Here is a 26,518-nt window from a genome sequence, read left to right as displayed (position 1 = left end):
AATATTTGCTTTTATATGCACTTGCTAATGCATTTTTAGTCATTAAACTTAGGTGAATTTCTAGTCATTAAACTACTTGACAAAAAAATATAAAAAAATGCATTACAATATGTAAGTGTAGAGTTAAACTCTGAATTTCACATTTATTCATCCTAACCGTGAAATTCTAACTCTTTCCACAGAAATAGAAATCAAATTTTAAGAAAAATCAACATCATTTCTCATGACGCTCAATTTTGTTGACCGGATGCGGTGGATTGGAAACAGCTCATCACTTGTTCCTTTTTTGCCCCGTTTTCGCCTCTCTATGGTGTATGGTTAGATGTTGGATTGGAATATCTTCAGCTGGTCCGAATGTGCTATAGATTCATCTTGTTTAGTTTATTCATTCTTCTGGATGATTGCGAGCTCGTCGTTCTTTCTTGCAGGTTATTTGGTTATGTTGTATTTGGGTTGTGTGGAACGAGTGGAACAATAGAGTTTTCAAGGCTAAGGAAACTACAATTCACCATATGCTAGATAAAGTCAAATTACATTCGTTTTAGTTGTTGAAAGCTTGTAATGTTAATCTTGGTTTAAACTCTCATATGTGATGGTCAAGCCCTTTTGTTTGCATGGGCATCTGTTAAGTCCTTTTGTTTTTTCTGTTTTTTATTATGTCCAGACTGTAAACTTTTGAGGTTCTTTATGGCACACCTTGTGTTATCAAGGACTCTCCGTTGGTATTAATATAACCATTTTTGTTTGTCCAAATTTTCTTTTAAGAAAAATCACACCTAACCATCGAATAGATAGAGCACTCCATTAATAAAATCAGAGAAATAACTTAGTTTTCAATCTTTAAAATTTAAGGTGATAGTTCTCACAATTAATATAAAAATAAAGAAGAAAATCACATGGATTTAACTAGTTATGCAATAATTCATTTCACAGAAGAGTAAAGCTTAAAGCTTGTTAAAGAACGAAAAACACTTTAAAAAGCTTTTCTAATCTTAATATTGGTATTTATTATTTATCTTAGGTTATGCTAAAAAAAATACAATTTTATAAAGATAGAGAAATATGATTGTTGCTCTGGTTGAATAGAAAGCAATAAGTCTAGTTATTTTAAAAAGATAAAAATATCTTGATTGATAAAAATTTGGCCAAATATCTTCCGCGGTTCTTTCAGTTCAACATAGGCAATGTCAAGTTTAATACAATTAGTGGCGTATCTTAGACTGCCTATGATGTTCTAATTTTTTCAACTCACACACACTAGCTCAATATTTTATTATATTAGTTGGTGTTTTCTCTTCTAACCTTTAAATTTTCTTTTTCCGATTTTATATCAATTTTCCAACAGCTACATACTTTCTCTCTTTGCATGTAGGTTTAAGATTAAGAGTTTCAGAATTTTAGAGGCTTAGAATTCCTCTGACTTTTCTCTTTGTTTTACTATTCGTCGTTATTGATCACACGAATGGCAAAACCCCAATGGAATTTTACTTTGATCGGTTGGTAAACTTTCCTAATCTTTTAAGGGAAAGAGAGGGAAAACAAAAGGAAGGATACACACGGTGAAGCATATTCTTTTCGTTAACCATTCTAGTGGTTAGAAAATTTATATTTAAGGTGAATAAGTGGGGGATTTTGTTCGAACCCCGATCTTTACATACCAATGTTCCTGTCAACTAAAAAATATAATTTTGCATCAAATTAAGTAGGTAGAAGCTATTTGAAAATTATAATTTATTCCCCCTCAAAAGAATAATCATCCGTTTAATGACGGTAAATATATCTTTCTAACCGTATCTTTTCATGTATTGAATGAACAATCATTTCATTGAATGTTGTTTGATTGTTGTACAGGAATCATGAAGCATGAAAAGAGTACAGGTTTGCTTTTGCTGAGTTTTGTTTGATAATAGAGGATGTTGATTAGATCGGTTCATATTTTTTGCTGAGTTTTCCAATGTAAATTTTACATATTTGAAGAAAAGGTGAGAGGACCTTTAGAATTGATATAGTCTTGGCTTAATTTTGAATCTATGATGGGTGAAATTTGAGAATAGAAATATTTTTAGAATCTTTGAGCTTGTCTTCAAAGCATTTTGGCTCGCCTTGATACCTCTTAGTGGCACGATCCACTTCTACTCGCCGTGTTATGTAGCTGCTATTAGTTATTTTGTTACTGATTCCCGCTGTATAATGTTCATAGAAAACTCATCATTTTTATTGTTATCTATACTGAAAATTCATCTCAGATTTCATATATTTGTAAAAAACTGAAAATTCTGAGAATTTTATTGTTATGTGTGTTATTGAATGAATTCTGAAGGAGTTGCCTCAACATGTAGGAAATTTTGAGAAAATGCGAGTCATGTTGACTATCCTTGAACTTCTTTTAGCAAGTCATCCTTCCTCTTCTTGTTTTAAACTACGATTGAATAATGGATAAAGAGATTAAGTTACGTTATGATTGATTAATTAAATTATTCTTAACCATTGGTTAAATGTGAAAGAAATTAATTTGATTGTTTGGATTAAAAAATTGTTTTGCGGATTTTTAGTTTATGGGATAATAACGTTTAAAGCATGGTGTACAATACCTATCTTCGTTTTCTATAAAAAATTGTCCCAACAAGATTAAATTTCTCAACGATCATGCAAGTACTTCTAATGCATATATTTGATAGAGATTTATAGTAAACATCTTCATAATGAGTATTACCATTTCTAGAAGGAAAATGTGGCATGTCACTATGATATTATAGTAAAGCTTTTCATGGAGACTATCAACGTCATAATCCAACCACCTTTAAATGAAATATATATCATCACCAATCCGAGTTTACCAATATCTCGTAGATAAATACACTACTCATCTTGTGATATTCAAAAGGAACACACTAACGTTATATATTAGACAATTCTTTGTCTCCATCTAGGTTTTACAATCACCAATTATACCCAACAACCATTCCTTGAGTTTCTGTATTATCTGCAGGAAAAAAAAAAGGTGTCATTATTAAAAATTGAACCGTGCAACTCAAGTTTAGATCAATAAGGTTCCATCATGCATACCAAGCTAGAATTACTAGCCCATCTTGTGACGGAACTGGCAGGATTTCTGAGATGAGAACGAACAGTGTGAAGAATCAAATTTCAAGTAATAGGTTGAGTTTTCATTAGCATCAGCAACCCATATTTGGTAAGTATGGTCCTTCTCCTTTTTTATAAGATTACAGAAACCAACCTGCATATAACAAAAACACGGGTTTTATCTAATTTCTCAAGTAATGCGAAGTAAGTAGTTTTTTGCAAACTAGACGGCTTAAAACAATGGAATTGAATCACAGTCCATAACCGATAGTTAAAAGCGGTAGTAACAAAAGGTATAGAACAATGTAATTACCGTAGATCCAGCAAGGTTATGGTTGATTGGTGGAAATGAATCATGATCAATCAATGGGGAGCAAAAGAAAATAGCAAGCAATGTGTCCGTAAACTTCTCTGATTGTAAACCTTTCATGATCGATCCATCAGTCACAAAAACCCATTGCTTCTTTTGCTGACCTGATGTATAAGCCTTTCCGACATGCACAACAAATGCAACAGATATTTTCTTTATGTTCTTTTTTTACTGCTAGTACAAAGATATATGTATATAAGGACTAGGGCAATAAAATTACTTGGAAAGAGGGATGTGACGCAAACTTGACAATGGGATTGATTTCCGACTATTGAAAAATGAACTGCAAAGGACAACAACAAGATGGATTTAGAATTGACATAACCATAATAAAGTGAAGTAGAAATTCTCTCTTTTTTTTCTGTCCTATTCTGATTGTTAGATACCTACCTAAACTGTTCCTTGCGTTAGAAGATAATGGCAACCACTTGGTAGTAGATCCTCTAGTCTGGAAACGAAGGACGTCCGAATCAGATCCATATGGCGTGAGTCCTGCAATTGCATATGCTTCTCCCTCTGCCAACTCCTGACACTGTCATGGTAACACAATATAATGAAATTGTGAGCAATCTTCCAATGTCCATGATAAACATGTATGATAAGGAATTGACAGAAAGGAAATCAAGTATTGTATAATAACTAGCTAGGCGTGCATGAGAAAATCATTTGCATAAATTCTGCAACCATAGAAATGCTGAAAAATTGTTGTCATTGAGAAATATGATTATTCTTTGCAATTCGATGATCAGACTCACCTGCTTCTGTGTTGGGTTCCAGATTGTTACTATGCCTTCCTTAGACTTATCTTGACAATTTTTGTAAGTTAATCCAACGACCCGCAACCTCATAAATGGCGTTACATCTCGGTTTCCCAAGCCAGAATCTTTCAGAGCTTTCTCAATCGAACTTTCCATTTGTGATTGTCTAGTTGCCTGAAGATGGACATGAAACCATAAATATATTTCATGCATACAAACTAGAATAAATTTCATGCATATAAACTAGAATATAAAACGTCTTGCTAGCTGGTGCTTTTAAATTAAGGTTGGGCAACGGCGAAAGATGTTTGGCTTGATGCGTCCGTGTTAAAAGAGTTGTTTCCTCGCCTCTTTTTGCTTGCAGCGGACAAAAATGTGACTGTTTCAGAATCAGGTTATTGGTCTGGTTTTAGTTGGAAGTGGAATTTATGTTTTAGCATGACTTTTTTAGATAGGGAGGAAGGTGAGGTATCTATGTTGCAATGTCGGCATATCACTGGTTATAAATACACCATACTACTGAGTTTGGTTGTCAGACGCTGCTAGAGGCTTCTCAGTTAAATCTTGCTACCTCTGGTTGACAAAGGAAGGCATTTTTAGGGTGAATTCAAATGACGACGTCCCGACTCAGGTCTGGTTGAAACTGTGGAACAGTGCAGTCCCTAGCAAAATTCACATTTTCTGCTGGAGGCTGTTGAATGAGAGAGGCATCTTAACGTCTCAACATCAACTCAGCTGCGTTTACTGCCTAATAATACTTATTGGACAGATTCTGTGGTTGAACTGCAGTAAACGCAGCTGAGTTGATGTTGAGACGTTAAGGATGTTTGGAGGGCGTAAGTTATTCTAGTTTGGTGTATAAATCCTTTGGAATGTATTTAACAGTTGTACTCATTTAACTTGGGGTTGAGTATGCTTTGCACTCCCCACTAATAAAGTGGTTGCTTATAAAAAAATAAAATAAAAATAACAAGAATATAAAACCTCACATTTAATTTGGCCTTATATGCAGCAAAAGAACGAAGCTGCTCGGGAGTCATATCCGCCATCAAGAATTCAGGTTCTGCAGCTGTCTCCAACATCATATAAATCTTAGCCCCTTCACTATCGTCGTGATCATAAACATGTGAACTCGTTCTTTCCTTCTGATACTCCGAAACAATGTTATCCACAACAGCTGAGCGTCTAACAGCATAAAAGTAAAGACTGTTAAGATGGTACCAAGCCCCACACACACACACTGTATCCATGTCACCAAATCATATTAAACTATAAGTGTCCATGTCATTAAGACTCTATAGCTAAAATGAATGCATGTAGCAAATTGGATTTCTGATGCAGTTGTTTATTTTTTCTCCTGTGTTTTATGGAAATGAACATTGAACAAATGAACAAATGATAAATGAACATGAAAAATAACCAAATTAAACCACTTGAAATGAATAGATATGATATTCAAATTATTAAATACTTACGAATAAACTAACAACTAGATAGTCATTTTCTACAAACCAAGTTCTGGAAAATGTGCACCTACACGATGAATAAGGAATTGTCCTGCACTTTTTTTTTAAATGAAAATTGAAAAGCATTTCCCTTTACAGTAAAGAAGACATCCTAAATAAGTTGTACTGCCACTATAAGATTGTTTTCCATGTATATAACAATGTACATTTATATATATAACCTATGAAATTCTCGCTTCACTAGTAATCGATAAAGCCACATTACTAGCTGCTTTCAATGGAGCCCTATTAATCTTCTAAATACTAACTAGATTTGTATGCAAAGATTTCAGAGGATTAACCAATCTATATGGTTAATAACTACCACTATCAGTATCATGCAATGATTTTCTACCATGTTCAATAAATAGAGAGGAGAGTGTTAGTTTTATTGTTGGATGAAAAACTCAACTTCTCTGACACCTTTGAAAAGGACATTTTATGAGCAGAAGATCGATGGCCTTTAAGGTCACTCTTCTTTGGAGGCAATTTCAGTTACTTACAGCGCAAGCAATGCACTCTAACAAACTTTAACTTTATTGTTTGTTTGTCACAATTAGTTTGGCTATAGTTAGTAATTAGTAATTAGTAATTATTATTTAGATGAGAAATCAGAAAATTATCCTCTCATTTCATTCTCTCTCTCTCTCTCTCTCAATTGAGTTTTTCGATTTAGTTTCTTTGCAACAAAACACACATGAAAGACAAGTTTTATGCTAGATAATGGATATTACATGGCTAACTGAAACAAGACAAGCTAGAAATAGGATATGATACATATTATTTAACAGATGCTATAATAACAGTAACAAAGCCACCAAGTTGTTCAACCACATTACAAAATATAACACGAAGGAATAGCGACGGACAAAGGAGCTTCAGTGAGTATCGTCGTACACTTCCCAACATAGTTATGAGCTTAGAATTCATATGCATAACTACTAAGAGTACATTTCCTTCAAACCAAATTCTGAAAAATGTGCAACTAAATAATTTCATGTACCTTTTATTTATCTAGGACAGATACATGATGAATATGGAACTAAACTACATATTCATTCTTGAAATGCAAGCAATAAATTGAAAAGGATTTAGCTATAGCTGCTTTCAATGGAGGCCCATTAATCTTCAAAATTCAAACTAAATTTGTATTCAGAAATTTCAGGTTTAATCAATCTATATGTTTAATGACTACTGCTATCATCAATAATCTTCTAAATAATGACTAGATTTGTATGCAGAGATATCATGCAATAGTTTTCTACAATGTCTAGTTGATGACAAGCTCAACTTCTTTGACACCTTTTTAAAGGACTTTCAAGTAAATTCTTCTTTTGAATGCTTGCATTGTGACTCGATTTTCCAGCATTTAATTATTAGATCAGGCATATTTGAAAAGAAATCCATTGAGATCAAAACATAAAAAGAAATGGCGCTTATTGATAGTAAATTCTGTCACATACAAAATTCCTTTCCAAAACAAAAATGCTTTTCAAGGCAGATATGAGAAGGTAGAATAGAGTTCACCTCAAATGAAAAATTATATGTTTAAAACAGATAGAAATCAAACAACAAAATAATAATGACAGAAACTATCAATAGAATTTAGACATTAAAAAAAACGGGAAAACGAGTTCATGTCACCATCTGAGAGTATAAGGTATGGAATTTAATTCTATTGTACATTTATAGTTAGCATTCAATAAATCCAAACACTTCTTAGAATTATGTTTAGACTATGTATCAGATGAAAAATAACACGATAAATAAAAAAACTAATGTGCAGAATCTAGATACTATGCCTACCAAACCATAATTGTGTGCAGAATATAGCCAACAGATAATTTGCAATCTAGTCTAGTGTGAAACCTACACAGAGATAGAGAACCGAAGTACAAGCACAAAAGCTATAAATACTGAGTGCAATATTCGCATCAGACGAAGAAAAAGGAAATTGATGGCAATATGAGAAGTCACCTTTGATTGTGCAGCTCCATCATTTTATTCTCCATCCTCTCTGATAAGACAACAGATCGTTCACTGCTTAACCTAATAAGGAAAACAGTTCTTAACTTTTTGGATAGTATAATGAAAAAATATATCTGCAGAAAACAAATTTAAGTTACCTTTCTTTGTAAAGAATGGGATATATACGGGTAATTCCTGCCAAGGTCTGAGGTATTAAACCTCCATTGTTTTTTATGCATTTGAAAGCCAAAGGCGGACCGGCAACTTTACCTGTGATTAGCTCAAGAAGATAAGCTCAAGGAACAAGATACTAATTTTCTCTAACTTAAAAGGAATGACATCCACAAACTAAAAGATGCTTACAAAATCCTAACCGCGCTGACCAATGAACTCTATATGTTCCATTTATGTGAAGAAATAAGCTAATTGTTGATGACACCTAAAATTATAACAGAATATGAGGAAACCATACAACAAGGCATTACAGAAAGATACTCAATCACAATCTTAAGCCAGAAAAACCTCAAAGGGTGAAACTGGCCCGTTCCAGCCACATAATTCCGCTCCCCAGATCTGCACAAAAAATATGAAAACAAAATTCAGTATCAAGTATTAAGTGTGTTATAGTCATAGACAAAATTCAGACCAACACATTACCCGAAGCTTCTGTCCTACAAATAATCTTCCAGCATCCAGTTGCTTTGACAATGGAGCATCTAAAATGGCATTTATAGAATACCTGCGAAAGAAAATCACTTTGTGTTTTAGGGAACCTCTTTTATTTTCACACGGCACAGTTGAAATTCTTACCATCCATCAGTTAGTTCAACTTTTACTGCCTCCCTGCTCTTATTCCCGGTTTGTGCCTGAAATAATGTCCCACTTTCCATCACATGATTTGAGTGAATGCTAGATATGCAAAGGATCATCATTGAAGAAGGCAGTATATCCCCTTCTTCAAGAACTTTCTTGATGATAGATCGGTGGCCATGATTCACTTCTCTTTCATATCTATACACCAAATTTCACATTTAGTTTTATAGACCTAAAATATGTTGTCTAAAAGCAGTTATATACCTGTACTTCAGTTCCTCAAGCACATTTGATACAGTTAGAAATTTTCCCGCACACCTAGCTGGATAGTATCTCTCATAGCATGCCAGTTTCCATACAATCCACTTGTAATGATTCAATACCCACCTAAAGAGAACATTTTTAAGTAAAATGCATCGAGTAAAACATTACATACAAAGTGCCTTCCAAGTACCAAACTCCCGTATTGAATTATGAAATTTAACAACCGAGGATAAAAGCAACTAAATGCAGGGAAGCCCCATGTTGTGCCAATAGATGGATGAAAGCTTCTCCTCCAATACCATTATCATCAGAGCCATCATGGAATATGTACTCTCCTGCATTACCAGATGTCACCTGTCTGACCGGGTTCGGAAAATGCTGCAATGAATTTCATTTTAGTTTACAACAATAACAAATGAGATCCTGGCAGAAGATGGTAACCAACATCGATAATATACTGATTAACGAACCACTTTTTTCTTTAATGGAGGAACTGCAAAAAATTCCTTGATGTGTATCCTTGCATGCCGAGATGGATATCGGGTGGAAACCTTTCTTTTGCATCCAGAAGCACCAGATGATAATTTAGACAAACCGTAAGAACCACGCATATTGAAATGAGTTTAATCGATCTTGCAACAGATAAAAGTAAAAGGAATGTACTAAAAACTCTTAAATCATGCATACCATTATGAAAGTTTTGAACATGTTGGTCACCAGAGGCAGAAGTTTTGGAAATGCGAGGCTTTTTGAAGGAAGAAACATTTGCAGTTAATCCTAGTCTCCTTTTCCCAAGTAACGGTTATCGTCGGCATCCGCATCGGAGAATATTTCCCACCTACTCATTTCTTCATAGAGCGATATATTAAAATCTATGGATACGGTTTCTTGAAAATCTTTGTAAATGGAACAAGTTGTGTTTCTTTCTCTCGCTGATGTTGGAAGGAATGAACTGTACCGTCACTTGCTTTCTTTGGTCTTTTCGTTCTCTCTCTTTTTATTTTCATTAATTTTATCTTTTAGTTTTCCCGCCAAATAGAAAAAAACGATATACTACAATTATAAAAGAAAATGGACATGCCTACATTTTTTTCATTAGTAAAAAAATGCAAAATAATTGTGAATCATCCATTTAATGTAGAGGGCAAAATGGATTTTAATACGTAATTAGGTGTTTGGCTAATGAATCATTCATTTAAAATAAATATATATTTGATTTTAAACTATAATAAGTTATAAAGGGTAAAAATGGATTTTAGAGATAATTAAAAGTGTGAAAATGGAAGAAAAGATGATAAGTTATAAGTTATAAGTTCAAATGCTACTTGAAATAGTGTATAGAAATAAGCTATAAGATCTCGAAATAATTTATAAGCTGGTTGTGAAAAGATCATTACCAAAGAGATCATTTTTTGCTAGACAAACTTATACGCTATAACATATAAGCTCGTTTCATGACTTTACTAAACAGACTCCGACATATGTTGGTTATCTCTATTAGAGAGAGTGTTGAAAAGAGAGTGTCCTTGACATTCCTCTTGTTAAAGAATGAATGAAAGACACTTCAACAAGTCTTTGCCTCTTTGGTAATCTATAAGAAGAAGAAAAAATTATGTAAAAAAATTCATTTTTTAAAGTCTTAAAGATAATTTTTGTCAAAAAAAAGTTTTAAGATAAAGTTTTTTTAGAAGAAAGTTGTAAGATGTTAAATGCATAATTTTTAAGATAAAATTTTATTTTTAAAATTAAATTAAATTTTACTTAATTAAATTACCAATCCACTAATTAATAACCACCGCGGATGCCAAAAACGGACATTATTATCATAATAGGAAACATATTTGACTTTTTTTAGCATTAATTACACAATTTCAATGTAATAACTATTATATAATTTCTTTTTTAAGCATTTTTAACCGGTGCTCCAGGGGCACCGGTTAGCATTTTCCTTAATTAAATTTCTCATATTAAATTAATAATCTAAATCAAATAGAAAATCCTATACACTAAAAGTAGATCAAAAATTAATATAATACGTCTAATCTTAGTTCACAATTTTTGTCCTTTCAAAATTATTAACATATTTTTTTCTTTGTATCTCTTATTTTTCTATTATATGAAACAATTTACCAAATATAGTAGATATTTACTTAAGTTTTTTATACAAGTGAAAGATGAGGAAACATAGAATAGAAAGCTAGAAGTCTTATGGTAAGCTCATTAACAACCCTTGATCTATCTATAGCTATAAATAATTTATACTTTACAGACAAGTTAAATCATTAAAGGTTCTTCCGTTAAAACCTTATGCAAATTACTAGGCTAGGTTGATTAGAATTAAAGCTTCTTCAAAAGTGGTATATCAATATGAAGAAATTAGAAAAAGGAAAATATGAAGAAACAAAGTGAGATGATTAAACTGATTTCAACTCATGTAAGGAAGAAATTATTTAGAAGATTTTGTTATTGTAAGATCATTTTAACTTTTTATTTTTTTTACAAGTGTTTGAAGAAACACCGACACAGACGCCAAACACAACACGAATTCCGATTTTGACATGTCAGTTAATGTAAACAAAATATATATTAATTCAAGAAGAATTGAATCGCCAATTTCCCTAAAAATCTAATAGTTAGTGAACCATAATCAATGATAGTGAATCAAATATCAAAGGTTTTTTCTATATATCATCGCTGACCAACTTTTGAGAATATTGAATTTGTCCAAGTATGCTGATCATATGTGTCACATCTTCATTAACTTGTTTCTCAAATTCCATCTTTCATTTTATTACTTTCTAAGTTTTTCTTAAAGTTCAAACTTAAATTATGTAACATCTTACCAAATAGAAGATGAATCAATAGTCTAGCTTTGGTTAAAACGATCTAAAGATCAAGACAATAGTAAAAATATTCAAGAGAGAAAAAGTTTTGAAACTACTATAACTTGATCCATAATGAAAGAATGCAAGTGTGTATAGCTTAATAACTGAATAGCAATTTAACTTACTTCAAAACAGAAACTAACTAACCAAAAATTCTCCAACATTTGATTTTCAACTTACCTTTATGATCTCATAAGCCTCTTGTTTCAAAGCATCTTGGTGTTTATTGTCCAATTCTCTAGCATGAGAAACAAATGGTTGCCTCTCCTGAAGAGATAAAGAAATTAAGTGTTTATTGTCCAATTATCTTTATAGGCGAAATGGGTTGGTTCTTCGTGAATTGTTGAATATTTGGGAGAGTTCGCTTGGGAACAATTCCGAGTAACCTTTTGAATTGAATGTTGTTAGAGTCACAACCAATGCAATAGCAACGGACATACCACAAGTTCCACTACATACATACATACACATTCAATTTAATCATATTAAGTATAAGCACAAAAATTTAAAATACAAAAAATGAAAGAAAGAAGAAAAGGAACATTGAATTGAATTAATGCATACCATTTGAAAAAAGCACTTCCATCAAGAGCACGAAGACGATGAACGGCGCAAACCCTTTTTTTTAACTCTTATTCTTCTTTGTGCCATATTACAAGTAATGAGTGATCCATGATGAAAATAAACAAAATAAGTAGTGAATGTGTGTTTGCTTGTTGGTGTGTGGTGTTGTTCAAATGAAATAAGAAAAAGAGTACTAACTTTTCCCGCTATGAACCAAAACCTTTCGTGTTCTCTAATTTTGGGACACAACATAATTTGATGGGACACTTTTGATATTTTGTTTTTGAAAAGAATTTGAGTTAGGGCCTACTAGCTCGGATTGATTAATTAAGTTAGGGGCACTAGTTAAGGCTATTAGATAGTAAATTTTTATGAAAGTTTATGTAATCATTGCACTGAAAATTGAAAAGTTAAACATTTTAAAAAATAATTACTTGATTTAAAATATTTAAAACGTGCTCCGAGACACTTGTTAGTAAGACCTTTTAGTTATTTATTTGAGTAAATGGGCTTTTTCGTCCTTCAATGTGTATTCATGTCGAAGGACACATGATTTTTCTCTCTCTTCAGAGTGTCACAAATGGTTTTTATCTCTCTTCACAATAAAATTTTGCCTTTTATTATTTTTTTAAAATAAATGGTGAATGTGGCACTTTGTGGTTGGTCAATGTCTCATTACATCGGTACCACAATGTCACCTAAGTGTTGTCCAAATGAATTTCTAAAATAAATCTTATTAAAGTAGGAGCAAGACACAACAAGAACAATATTATATAATATAAAAAATTTACTATAATCTTATTTGTTAAAAACTTTTTGATTCATACACAACAATATCGTAAATTGTAGTACAATTTAAATGATAAAAGTTACAAATACATTTATTATTTCATAGCCAAACTCTTTCAAACCAAAAACTAACTATTAATGTATTTAATATTATCATAAATATAAAGTACGATAAAAGTTTCTTTTTGAACCCTATGGTGAAGATGGAATCGAAGCAGAATACATGATGACATTTTTGGTCATATGAGGTTTTTGTTGAAGAATCAAATAGGTAGGTAAGTATGGAAAGGATTCAATAGGTAGAAGCTTAGGTTATTTGTTAGATTTGAAAACACCTTATTTGACACTTATATTAATTCCACTTTTTTTTTACTCATCTTAATTGTAGTCCTTATAATCAACATGGATTCAAGAGTTCAATAGATTAAAGTCATACAAGAGAAGAGATGCTTAGAAGAAATTTGAAGATAACAACAAGGCCAATTTGTTTTTCATTTTACTAATGTATCCGACATGACACTGTCGTAATTAATAAAAAAAAAAATTGAGTGATGAGAATTGAGATGCTCATACTCTTTCATATGTCTAAAGGACATTGAAGTGAATTTGATATTTCATTTTCTTCTCTTTACAAGACGATAAATGAGACATATCTTGAATCAACGTTGTCCCGTGCCATGTTTTTCCTTTTCTGTATGACCTTTATTCTTATGGTTGCAATTAACCCTCATATACGTAGTAACACAATCACATAAATTCAATTTGTCATTCATATCGTGAAACAAACGCTTGCAACGATTCTTGGGTGAATATGGGTTGTGATTCTATTGATTGTTGAATGTTTATGAGTTGTATTAGGTATCAGTTTATTTGATAGTGAGTGACATGATTCGGGGATTAATTTGGTTTTTAATAAATAATACATGAATCGATTTGTAATTACTTTCATTTAAGAAAAAGTTTAAAAAATCAAAATTTTCTATCAAATTTGTCCCTGTGCACTTTGAAGCTGACTTGAAACTCCACGTCAATGTTTAACGTGACATGTTGGCACTATTAACGATGAGACTTGACAGAGAGACTAAATTGATTGAACTTAGTAAAATTCAGGGACGTATTAACTATTTCGATTAATTTGCGGATGAAATTGACTGGTGTGTGCAAATTGAAGGATGTAAAAGCCTATTCACTCTTATTTATTTGACAAGGGAAAAAATTGATAGCTTAATTGCTAGGGATATTACATTATATATGTATAGGTTGGGGTTCAAACCCTATACATGACAAAAAAAAGATTGTTAATTTTCTTTTCTTAAAAACTTATAAATCAACAAGGACATAAGTTCAGTTAATAAGGAGTTACTCTGCGAGGACATTAGTTCAACTTCTAATATCAACGTTAAGTTTTTTAAGTCTTAAAGTATGCCTTGTCAAATTCTTCGCGCTTTAAAAGGACCTTGAATACACGTTATGGTTGGAGCATAACTAATCGGGTAGAATGATTTACACCATCATTATGATTTATTGGTTACATACGATGGAATTGTTAACCTCAATCTCTTATTGATACTAAACAAAACCATGGTTATTGGGATGAACAAACCTTACTAATTATTGGTGTTTTGATGTGTGTATTTATGGGTGTTGTGGCGGACTAGTGGTGTGGCGAGGGGAGGAATAATTTTGCATTATTTGGTTTGGACAAAAAGAGAGAAAAAACTTAGAGATTTTATTTTTTAATTATTTTAATTCAATCGATAATGAACCAATTTTTTTTTTATTTTAGAAATAAAAAATTACACACATGTGTCCGACTCAGCAAAATTTGTATACACGTATACATTAACTTGATCCATATTAAAAGGACCGACATTTTTGCAAAAGAATTAAAACCACATTGCCTTTCTTTCTCATCATTGCTGCCACCCTTTAAACATATTCTAGCGCGCGCTCTCTCTTCCCATTTCCGGGTCGACCCATTTAGCTCATTTCCGACCATTTATCAGGTAGTGATTTCTCTCCGTTAGTTTTTCTTTCTATTTTTTCCCCCTTATTCTTCAGTTATTACATTTCCGACCCATTTATCAAACACTGACACCTACACGTTTTCAATCAGAAATGTCGGTGTTATTTCTTCCTTATTTTCAATGTGTATAACCCTATCAAGCACCCACACCAACATCGATAATAACTTGACAAAATGATATAATTCAATGTAATTGTTATGTTCGATCAGAAATGTCGATGCTACTGAGCTCGACCTCTATTACACAGGGAGAATGGAAAGTAAGCATTACTTGTATGTCGACAATCCTTTCAGCAAGTATGTGTGTAAGGGAAATCATCTTAGAAAGATTGAAGTTGAACAAGAGTGTAAAGTTAGGGTCCTGTCTCGTTATTTTCATAAAGTCGAAGAGTGTAAAGTGGAGCATATTCGGGTCGTGTCTCGTTCTACGAAGAGCATTGAAGATTTAGATCAGTATAGATATCAGAGTGAAAAAGTGTCAAGTCTCAGAGAGTGTGTTAATAAGAGAGAACATAAAGGAACTGTTGAAGAGGATTCATATCCTCTTCCTCCTAAGATTCCCAAAGACTCTCGAAGGAAATCCAAAAGAAAAACTAAACCTTTTCTTAAGGCTAATAGATGTAGGGAGGTTTACAAAAGGAAAACACCGGATAATAATTGGGTGCCTCCACGTTCTACACCTCCTCTCGTTGAAAAGCCTCTCCTTCAAGAGGATCATTTCCATGATCCATGGAGGGTGATTGTTATATGTATGCTACTGAACCGCACTAAATGTGAACAGGTACATTCATCAAAGTATTTCTTTATTGCATCCCTTATATTTTATGCTGATGTCAGTCCTGACTTTATTATTATGATACTGTTTCTTTCTATTTTAGTGATTAATGAATATTGTTTCTGATTTGCTTTTGAAAGGTTTACTGCTATTCTTCATTGTTTTGGCTTTCTAAAATGTTAATCGTTTTCGGATCGCATTGCTATAATGTCATATTTGAAATATATCATAGAAATTCAGAGAATCAAGAGCTTGGCCTCTCCCTCCTAATTATTAAATCCAATTTTGATCGAATCCTCCCTCCCTTGACCTATTACATGAATACATAACCATAACTGTCCTATACGTGATCACACAATAATAAAAGAATATACATAACCATTCATCCTTTTTTGTTTCTTTAAAACCCTAAAATTATTATAATAAATTGAAAATTGTACAATTTGAATTGTTTAAGTTTGTTTAGAGGCAAGCGAACATGGTTGCTCATTCTCTATATCTATAAAAGTTTTGAAATTTCTTAATTTTAAACTTTATATATCAAATTAGGTTTTTTTTTTTTTTTTTAATTTACGTGAGATTGTATATTATCTTTTCTTTACATTGATATCGGTTATCTATTTTAATCAGGTATGCGGCGGATGCATATGCTATATTTTGTACAGGCAAGTGGGATGAAGTTGTACCCTTATGGTTATAGGGGTAATGGTTTGCTAGATACTCTGTGAGTTATCAAACAATATTTGAGTTTGTACATAAAAATCAGATCCTAATGGAAATTGGATTCCCCGCATTCATCGCAATCATGCATTTTTGAATCATTCAAAATACCAAACTTGAATTTTAATTGACGTTGATGTCTTGAATGTGTGCAATTTTTGACATTTCATTACATGTATCGGCTTTAAAATTTCATCATTTGTAAATGTTATACAAAGTAATTTATTTATTATTTATTGTGAGTGAAATTTATTCATCCCCGCTATATTGTTCACTTTCCATCACATGTCTTAATTTTGCAGCTATTCTCAAAGGAAAAATAGAAAGACAAAAAAAGTAGTAGCATAAATAAAATGAATAATGTATTCTCATTGTTTGTCATTAATTCATTATGTTATGTTGGTCCCTTTCTTATCATGCAGTTTAGTGATTATAATTAATCTTTTTAAGGTGAATAAGTGGAAAACCCCCCAATCTTACAAGTATAATACAATGTTTCTGTCAACTGAATCTTCACGGCGACAACGTTCTTTTCGGCTTTATGTACAATATTATTCATTTCTTCTTGATAGCACTAATTTTCTTTCATCTATTGTGCATCAAATGTGTGAGAACTCGTGACTGGTGAGAGGGAATGTTTTTGCATTGTAGTTAAGTGTACTCAAAACTCAGACTTGTGCATAGGGATCGTATTGTTCTTTAGAACTTCATGAGATGTTTTGTTTTTTGTTGAGAGCAATAAAAATGTCAGATATTGCGGTATAAATGGGAATCAACTTTGGCTATCCTAATAATTTTAGTTTGAAATTTTGTTGATGTCTTTTTTTAAATATGATATGTATGAAAGTTGACTGAAAATTCAATGTGAAATTTTAATTTTGGTATTTTTTTTATTTTTAATTTGATGAAGATTATGAAGAAGATGATGTCTTTTTATATTTTTAAAGATGATCGTATTTTTAATTTCAATTTGATGACGAAAACTAAGGTTTTTTATTTTGTTTTTTTTTTAATAAAAACTATGAGTTTTACAATTAATAACTTAAATGGTCATGTTAACTAGTGCCATGACATACTGGTTAGGGAAGCAAAAATAGAAATTTCTCGATAAAAACAATAACTTTTTGACTTTCATAAGGTTGAAAATTTTACTTTTGACCAATTTCCAATGCAAAGTTTCTATATTAGTTTTCTTTAACCAATGCTCCAGGACATTAGTTAACATTTCCCTAACTTGTCTCGTGAGCATAACTCAGTTGATAGACAATGCATTATTATATGTAGGGGTCGTGGTTTGAATCCCGGACACCCCACTTATTCACCTTATAAAGTAAATTCTAGCCACTTGGCTACCTGACAAAAAAACATTTCCCTAACTTAAAAGCTTATGGTGTAATTTGGTCTAAATTTAATGATAATTGTAAGTTTTTTTAAGGAATGATAATTGTAAGTTGAAAATTAAATGGCAAAATTAAAACATTGACCAAAATTAGACGACGGCGGTAAACACGGTTGGTCAAAAGTCACACGTTGTTTGCTTACTTCAACAACGTTGACACCACAACTTCTTCTCTCTTTCCTTTCTCCTAAATTCTTCTTCTCGAAACTAAATCTCTTCACACACACAAAAAAAAAAAAAAAAAAAACTTCCCCTCTTTTTGGACCAAGAAAATTCTTCTTCATTTTTTTTGTCTCATTTAATTAACTCATTAATTAATTAATTAATCTTTCTACTTCTATTTATTATTAAAACCCTTATTTTCTCTTTCCCTTTGAATTCAAAATTCATTCACCTTCGATTCAATTCAACCCAACCCAACATCACAATTTCAATTTCACGCTAACTCAATTTCAATTTCAGGTAATTCATCATTTCATACACAATGCAATTTCTGTGATTATTTTTTCTTTGGATCTGTTCTTTTTTTTTTTTTACAGAAAAATTCGATTTTTTTTCTACAAATTCAGTAGATCTAGGTTTTCTTTCAAATAGGTTTTTGTTGTTTTTGATTTTGTTGATTTGTGTCTTCAAATTTTGCAATTTTGTTGATTCTGTAATTTTTTTCTTCCCTTTTTTATCAAATTATTTTTTGTGTGTTTTTATATGGAAATTAATAACTATTTAATTATTTTCCCATTTTTTTAATGATGTTATTAGTCAATGAACAATTTCTAAGTTAATAATTAATTATTAGTATTTGATTACATTATTGAAGGTTTTTGGATTTTGGTTTAATTGTTTGTTAATGAAACAGGATTATAGTGTTGTTTTGAAACTGGTTTCACTTTGGTGTTGCTACAACAATTAAGGTTGTAAAATCAACTTTGTGTGAAGAATTTGAGAGCTAAGTTGTGTTGGAAAGTTTACTCAAATTTTGTGCTGCATGTGGTGTCGGTTTTGTGGTACAACATCTTTTATTCATGGGGGAGTGGGTTGTTGGAGCTTTCATCAACCTTTTTGGTAGTATTGCTATAAATTTTGGGACCAATCTTCTCAAATTAGGACATAATGAGGTATGGTTTAAGTCGTTGTTTTCATCTTTGAATCGTTTGTGATGTACTTTTATGTATATATATATATATATATGTATATGTATATGTATATGCACGGTCGCACGGTTTTGAGATCATATACCACAAGTCACACACGGTTAAAGTATCTTGATTCCATAGTATAAAATGACAGAGAAATTGAAGGAGGTGCAAATCATCGAGTTCAAGCTGAATGGTTCTCAGGTGTTTTATGTGATGATCAAAAAGTACCGTTCAAATTAAAGGGAAATTCTATGTTACATGTGTAAGATCACAATGTTGTATGAGACGAAGTGTTGAGAAGTAGAAAACAAACACGAGAGGAATATTGCGTTGGATGTGTGGTAGACTAGACTAGAGTGTTGGGGTGGCACATATTGTAGAAACGATGGTGGGAAACTAAGTATAGGTTGTTTGGGCACGCGGAGAGAAGACCTGTAGAAAGGAGAGTAGATCGGATAGAGAGTAGTGAAATTGGTAGAGGTAAACGAAGAAATTGAAAAACTTTAAGAGAAACTGTTGAGACAGAGATTATTGGGTTGGATAGAGATATTATATATGACAGAACATTGTGGTGTCGTTTAATTGATGTAACCAACCTTACTTAGTGGGATAAGACTTGGTTGTTGTTGTTGTAATGTATTCTTTATCAGGCTTCAGCTTATAAGATAATTCTCGACTTAATCAATTGGTTAATGCATAATTTTTTTACCTCATTTGTATCCTTTTACATTACATCATTACTTTGGATAGCAATGTTGTGAATAAGATGTTGTATGTATATCTTTTGGATTAGGAGTTATCTTTTTGTTCTAAATTAAGGAAGTCATAAAATATTTCTGAAGTTAAATTAAGTGAGATTTATTTGTTATATGATAATCTATCATGTTATTCTTTCAAAAAATTTAAAATCTCAAATATATATATATATATATATATATATACACACACACACACACCGAAATCATCTATCCAATCATACACTAAAAGTAAAGCTCAGAAACATTTTGTAATATTTGATTCCAGCTGATTTTTTGTTGATGTCATTTGACTTCTTTGAATGCCAATATTAATTTGCGATCTCTTTTATTTCTTTAAAGTTGCAATATCATATAAGTTCGGAAACATGAATGAATTGGCTGTGTTACACTTTTCGCAGAGAGAAAGACATTTACTTGGAAGTGATGGGGTACATGGAAAGGTGACTCTGAAGCCTATTATATACTTTCAGAGTTGGAGAATCGGTATAGTGTAATTGCATTTATGTATGTGGATTTTGCACATTTTAACCATGTTGCTGATTCTTGTTTTTCGTTGTATAAATTTTGATATGCAGGTATCCTATTTTTCTTTCTTGGAAATTGCCTTAATTTCATTTCCTTTGGCTATGCTGCTCAGGTATGTTTCCACGATACTTCCTAAGATATGGAATTTTATGATTGTATTGTGCAGTAGTTTTACTTTATTTTGGTTTGTTGAAATATATTTAATGAAACTTCAAAACTTTGTAGCACCGAATCTTCTGATCGAAAGCATGTTCAGTGTCTGACACGACACCGGCACATACATTCAATTATGTCATTTTCTTAAAATACTATGGTGTCGACGTGTCAGTGTCGTGTCCGATGTTTGTGTCAGTGCTTCACAGCCTTAAAAAAGAGTTCATTTGATGTATGCAATGTAATGCCTTTTCTTCTGATTACCTAATTCTTGTATTTGCTCCGCAGTCACTTCTTGCAGCTCTGGGATCTGTTCAATTTGTATCTAACCTCGCATTCGCTTACTTTGTGTTGAACAAAATGGTCACAGTCAAGTATGCCAAATTTCGATTGAGATTACTGTTTCACTTTTTTATTTTCACCGAAATTGTTCTACCAATGTAAATTATTGAGGTTTAAATTATGCTTTAAACAGGGTACTGGTTGCCACGGCTTTCATTGTTCTTGGAAATGTTTTTCTAGTTGCTTTTGGTAATCACCAATCACCTGGTATGTAACATATTTCCTGGTTCAATTAAAGCATTGATTATATGTTCCCTTTGCGAAAACAATGTTCATATGTTAATTAAGCTGAGAGCCATATTAAGCTTCAGAAAAATGTCATATAATATCATTAAGAGAAAAAATGTTCATTTCAATGGTGCAAACTAATTTATGTGACGATCTTCTTGTGTTTCAGTATATACTCCAGAGCAGCTGACAGAGAAATATACCAATGTCGCGTTCCTTCTGTACCTTCTAGCTTTGATTGTAATTGTCGTCTTGCATCACTCCATTTACAAGTAACGACTAAGATTTAATTATTTGTTCTCAGTTCAGTTCAACAAAAAAAAAAATTCTTTTTGATTAAAATGTGAAATGTGCAGGCGAGGTGAACTTCTGCTTGCTATATCGGGACATGACCTCAAACCCATTTGGGGTATGCTATTGCCATTTTCATATGCTGTAGTTTCAGGGGCTATAGGTTCATGCTCAGTGTTGTTCGCCAAATCGCTGTAAGTCTGCTACTCTGACACACGATCATGCTTTATGCCCGGTGTCCGACACATGATTACATTCAATCAATTAATTTTTCTAATTTTTACGCACTTGTCTGTGTCTTGGTGTCTGTGTCAGTGCTTTGTAGTTCATGACACAATAACAACGACTGTGTACTTAATTCCTGATGTCAAATTCATTTTGGCAGTTCTAACCTCTTACGACTGGCTATGTCCAATGGATATCAGCTGCACAGCTGGTTCACGTATTCCATGCTTCTTTTATTTCTCAGCACCGCTGGATTTTGGGTAAGGCCTATTTTTCCGTAAAAAAATATTCTTAGGACCTTTATCAATATTTGCAGATGTTTTGATCCGATGAACTATTTTCAATTGTGCAGATGACTAGGTTGAATGAAGGACTGTCCTTGTTCGATGCAATTCTAATTGTTCCCATGTTTCAGATAGCATGGACATTCTTCTCAATCTGTACAGGATTTATATATTTTCAGGAATATCAGGTAATTTCACGTCTAGTTATACATATTATAAACTTATTTAATCTTCTCAATCTGTACATGTATAACTTCTCCTTGCTACAGTCACTCGAAGAAGTTAAAATCAAACTATTATGGAAAAATTATCTACTCCTACTTTGATGAAATGGACTCCCTTAGGATATATATTTAAGAACCTAAAATTCACAAGTCTACTCTTACTTTGGTGAACTATATTTAGCTGACAGATTAAGCCCGTTGTATTTGTAATATTAAAATATGTCGCTTAGTAACTCAAGATATGGAATTGAGAGAAACGTATTATGCCAAAACTCGATTTCCATATCATCGCTGAAATAATTTCAAAATACTTTATTTGGTAGTGTCATTGGTAGATGAGGCTGTTATGAAAGGGTGTTGTTTGGTCGAGATGTGAAAAGTGAGTCGCTACATACCTATCATTAACAGCGATCTAGTATTCCGCAACGAATAAGGGGTCAGCAAAGTAGGTTCGGAGGTAGTTTCTAAGTAAGAATTCGATTAGAAGAGAATACGGGTGTTAAAAAATGCAGCCAAGTCTGTTTGTATACTTCCTAGCTACCATACTGTTATAGCAAGTTGAGGTAGCTATCGTTGGCACATTCAGGAATGAGAGGTCAAGCCCTCGTTTTTACAATCCATTAGAGGTGCTAGTGAAGGTAGGATCAGGGGCTTATATGTTGCTATTTCCTGGGACCGACTAAATTGGAAGACATCCTTGCTCTCCAAGACAATAGTCAATGAGCTGCTGGTTAAATAGGCATATCTCCCGTCTGTGACAACTATGGGAATCTTTTGAGGCCTTAAAAAAGACCTTTTCCTCGAGGACAAGGTGAATGTTTTATGGAAAAGTACTTACAGCTGCCTGGTAGTTAAGTTAAGAAAGCATACATGAAGAATAGTCATAGGAGGTGCGATAACTAACTGTAAATGAAATTGCAATACTATAAATAGGGGGTTTAGCAGAGTAGGTAGTTAGTTACTGGGTACGAATTCAGTTAGGAAAAGAGAGAATACAGGTGTCCTCGAATTCACCCAGGTCTGTATCTACGGTTTTGTTCCCTATCCTTTTATCATCCCTGTTTTTCGATTTTTCTATACTAATGAAACTATCAGTTTGTATAACTATTCAGTATGCAATTACATGTAATCAGGCCAAGAAATACACATTACACAATACACTGGCACATGTATTAGTGTGTTTTTGATGAACATGTTTTTATTAGATAACTTAATTTGAGAGATATTGAAGGGTATATTAGGAAAGTACACTATTAAAGGGTATATTAGGAAAGTAGACTATATGGGTGGTGGTGTGGGGGGTTGATTGGTATGCATTCTGACATCATTGAGTTAACTAAGATTAGAGATTGAAAATTTTAGGGATGCAAATGCGACACGACAATATGGATTGTTGACGAACCTTGCATGATGATTCTCAACTGTACTTTTATTTTGATTTTAACACTGTAACTTTTGTTCAGCATGGTTTGGTTGAAACCAACTTTGATTATTATGAAGTAGTCGTAAAATTACGAAGAACATAAACTCGATAGGATTTTTCAAATGAATAGTGGCAAAATTTTGAAGAACATAAACTTGACTGCATGCCTGCACATTTCCTTCAAGTGGTGAGATATGCGGCTAATAACTGCTCCATAACTCTGTTTATTCATAATAAGTAGACATCCTTCTGGAACCTCCTAGGATGCTTTCTGTTAAGGACAACAATGTTCTTCTACTTATTTCACATTCAAGAAGTATCAATTCAAATTTGTTGGAATTTCCGCCTTAATTGCGGTCCGCCCCTAGTCGCCTTAATTGCGATCTTTGGTTAGCCTTCATTGCAGCCTCCAACACCTTCATTGTGTTGGCTTTGAGGGGGTGGATTTAGTCCCACATCGGATAGATAGCACTCTTGATGAGAGTTTATAAAGAGGAGGCACTCCTCACCTTACAAGCCGGTTTTGTAAGGATGAGTTAGGCCCCAAATTCCAACAAAATTGGTTTTCTAATTCATATTTTTGTACCTATCACTTCTACTGCTTTTATTTTTTGTTTTAGTTTTTGTTTGATGAATATTAATATCGTTGCTTTAATAAATACTGAATGTTTTTTCATAATAAATTTAGGTATCGTCTAAACCTTATCTTCATGAAAACAGGTATTTGACACGTTAAGGACAACAATGTTTATACTTGGAATGATGTGTGTGTTCATTGGTATTTCTTTGCTGGCACCTGATGAATCAAAAGGTATTATAAATTCATAATTATTTTATGGTTTTACTATAAACCGAGGTATTCAAAGGCTAATATGTAACTTGTTCTAAATGTTTCAGTTTCCGAGACTAAAGATAGTTCGTTGGATTCCGTTGTGTCTCCTGCCATTTCAACAGAAACAAAGAGGTATGATAAGAAATCTTTAGTTACCAAAAGTGAACAATTATCATATTTAAAAGACATTTATAAATTATAAAGCATAAAGATGTCTGTTAAGAAACTTCTAATATATTCTTCTCTTCTGCTTTGATCTTTGAAGAAGAAAAATGTCAATTTTTTTATACATAATTTGATTTCGGCATGATGCTTACACACATGTTTCTTATTATGGGTGACTTTCACTAATGCCAATACTGTTTTATCTGATATAGGCTAGTAGCATCTTCCGAAGAAGCACACAGCAAAGACATGAGATCTTTTGTCAAGGGAGTCCTGATAAAGATTGCAGATATTCTGGTCAAGGCAAAGGTATATCATTATGACTGATTGCATTAACATTCTTGTCCGATGCTATCAGTTTCGATTAGTAATCCGAGTTTCTATCTGTTTGCAGACTTCTTGTGCATTATCTCTTGGTTTTGGGGAGGATACTATCAATGCATCTTCAGTTCTTGTGATGCCAATGATGTCATCAAGAATGAATGGCTTCAGAGGTAATGGACTAGAACGATCAAGAATTTTATCGATGAGAAATTCTGGTTGGAGCAGAATACCTATGGATGAAGATGCAACAAAATTGCTTGAAACTAATTCAAATGTTCCTCCTAGCCCTTGATAGTGTTTGTTAGTCATCGCTGTAGGATTTCCCAGGTTTTGGATTTATTTTTTTCTCCGATTTTTTTAGTGATTGGTGTAGATGAGATATAAACCATTCATAATTCAATTATTTGCTCTATTAAGCATTCATGTATTCTTCCCCCCTAAGGAAAAAATGATAAAAAAAATTGTTGTATATTGTATATACTTGTAAATTTTTGCTTGAACAATTGAAAAGAAGATGCATTCCTTTAAATGTACTCCTTTTCCATGTATATATAAAGGGTATGCATGATGTTGGTGTATATATAAAAGAAATACTATACATGACAAAGGAAAAAAATGCTAATGGTAGTTGAAAATATGAAATGCATCAAGTTACATCCTCCAAGATTGTAACAAGTGAAATTAGGAATAAAATTAGCTTTGTGAAATTTAGTTAAAGGTGCTAGAAAATGCATATATGTCTATTCTACACTCAATGTTGTAGATTCTTCTAACACATAATGAACATGTTCAAATAGTCTTGCAACATAATTCAGTAACAATCACAATCAAACAATTCTCACTTTCAATCACAATTAAAAGCATGCAATATGTTGTCAAAACTATCAAGCTAAAAATGAAAGTGTACATCCTGGAGATTTCCTAGGATAGGAGGACAGTTGTTCTATAATTTAACTTTTTGGCAAAACCATCATATCTGTAGTAGTATTGCCAATTGTCATGTCTTGTAAAAGACCCGATTTCTGTAAAATATATTTTGCAAATTGAAGATCATTTTCCGAGCCATCGAAGTTTAATATAGTACATGATCTAAGGTTAGACGAATCCCATTCAAGAACCAAAATTGGGTATTTCCATTCCTCGGATAAGCTTGTAAACCTCCACTGCGATAAAAATGGATCGAATGACACCATAATGATCAATCAAATAACATTTATCAATCAAAATATATACATATGGACAAAAAGAACAAGCAAAGAAATTAAAATACCTTTTTAATGAAAAGAATTTGAAGCTTGGGACAATGGAGGAGCCGTTCAACTACACCATCCCAACAAATATATGAATAACTAGGAAACAATAGTTTAATCCAAATTAAGTTTGGAAAGAGGGGAATGGCTCTCAAAGAGACCTCTTTTGTGCATAATTCCATATCTACATATGGTGGAAACTTGACATTATTAAACAGACGACCATCCATTATCCCTACACTGACTGAGTGTGGAAACCAATGTCAAGGGTTTAAGACCTTCTTTGGATGCAGTTTTTTCATTAAGTTTAATAAAATAAATAGATTCAGCATGCAAATCTTCTAGGATAGGACAAGCATGAAGAAAATTTATGTAATCATTCCGATTTTCAAAAGAAACTGATATCAAGCTTAGGGTTTTGAGTGACAGAAGATGAAC

The 26,518-nt window shown here is 32.5% G+C and overlaps 2 protein-coding genes across 2 annotated transcripts; one reads left to right on the top strand and one right to left on the bottom strand.

Moving 5' to 3' along the window:
• Positions 1-2,926: 2,926 nt before the first annotated feature.
• On the bottom strand, positions 2,927-9,373 carry LOC25495886 (protein BREAST CANCER SUSCEPTIBILITY 2 homolog A-like). The gene is given in 17 exon segments (XM_024786379.2): positions 2,927-2,983; positions 3,067-3,126; positions 3,128-3,238; positions 3,398-3,616; positions 3,700-3,737; positions 3,845-3,986; positions 4,210-4,386; positions 5,202-5,397; positions 7,695-7,766; positions 7,844-7,955; positions 8,049-8,124; positions 8,199-8,258; positions 8,343-8,424; positions 8,496-8,696; positions 8,763-8,885; positions 9,010-9,140; positions 9,233-9,373. Coding segments are annotated over 17 exon segments (1,998 nt in total).
• Positions 9,374-18,102: 8,729 nt separating this feature from the next.
• LOC25495883 (probable magnesium transporter NIPA8) lies at positions 18,103-25,378 on the top strand. The gene is made up of 14 exons (XM_013596141.3): positions 18,103-18,382; positions 18,777-19,035; positions 20,213-20,297; positions 20,390-20,451; positions 20,781-20,866; positions 20,968-21,041; positions 21,232-21,334; positions 21,419-21,547; positions 21,739-21,838; positions 21,931-22,050; positions 24,230-24,320; positions 24,407-24,473; positions 24,719-24,815; positions 24,901-25,378. The coding sequence occupies exons 2-14, from the start codon at positions 18,943-18,945 to the stop codon at positions 25,120-25,122; spliced, it is 1,329 nt and encodes a 442-aa protein (XP_013451595.1). The 5' UTR covers positions 18,103-18,382; positions 18,777-18,942; the 3' UTR covers positions 25,123-25,378.
• Positions 25,379-26,518: the final 1,140 nt, after the last annotated feature.

Source organism: Medicago truncatula, chromosome 6, assembly GCF_003473485.1.
Source record: "Medicago truncatula cultivar Jemalong A17 chromosome 6, MtrunA17r5.0-ANR, whole genome shotgun sequence".
Lineage (NCBI taxonomy): Eukaryota > Viridiplantae > Streptophyta > Magnoliopsida > Fabales > Fabaceae > Medicago > Medicago truncatula.
The sequence above is the reverse complement of the archived record's forward strand: the minus strand, read 5'-3'. Positions and strand labels throughout refer to the sequence as shown.

Excerpts from the sequence above, each read along its gene's own strand:
- LOC25495883 (XM_013596141.3), top strand. The coding sequence starts at position 18,943 with ATGGGGGAGTGGGTTGTTGGAGCTTTCATCAACCTTTTTGGTAGTATT. Across the intron at positions 19,036-20,212 it reads TCAAATTAGGACATAATGAG|AGAGAAAGACATTTACTTGG; the intron begins GTATGGTTTAAG and ends CACTTTTCGCAG. Across the intron at positions 21,042-21,231 it reads TGGTAATCACCAATCACCTG|TATATACTCCAGAGCAGCTG; the intron begins GTATGTAACATA and ends CTTGTGTTTCAG.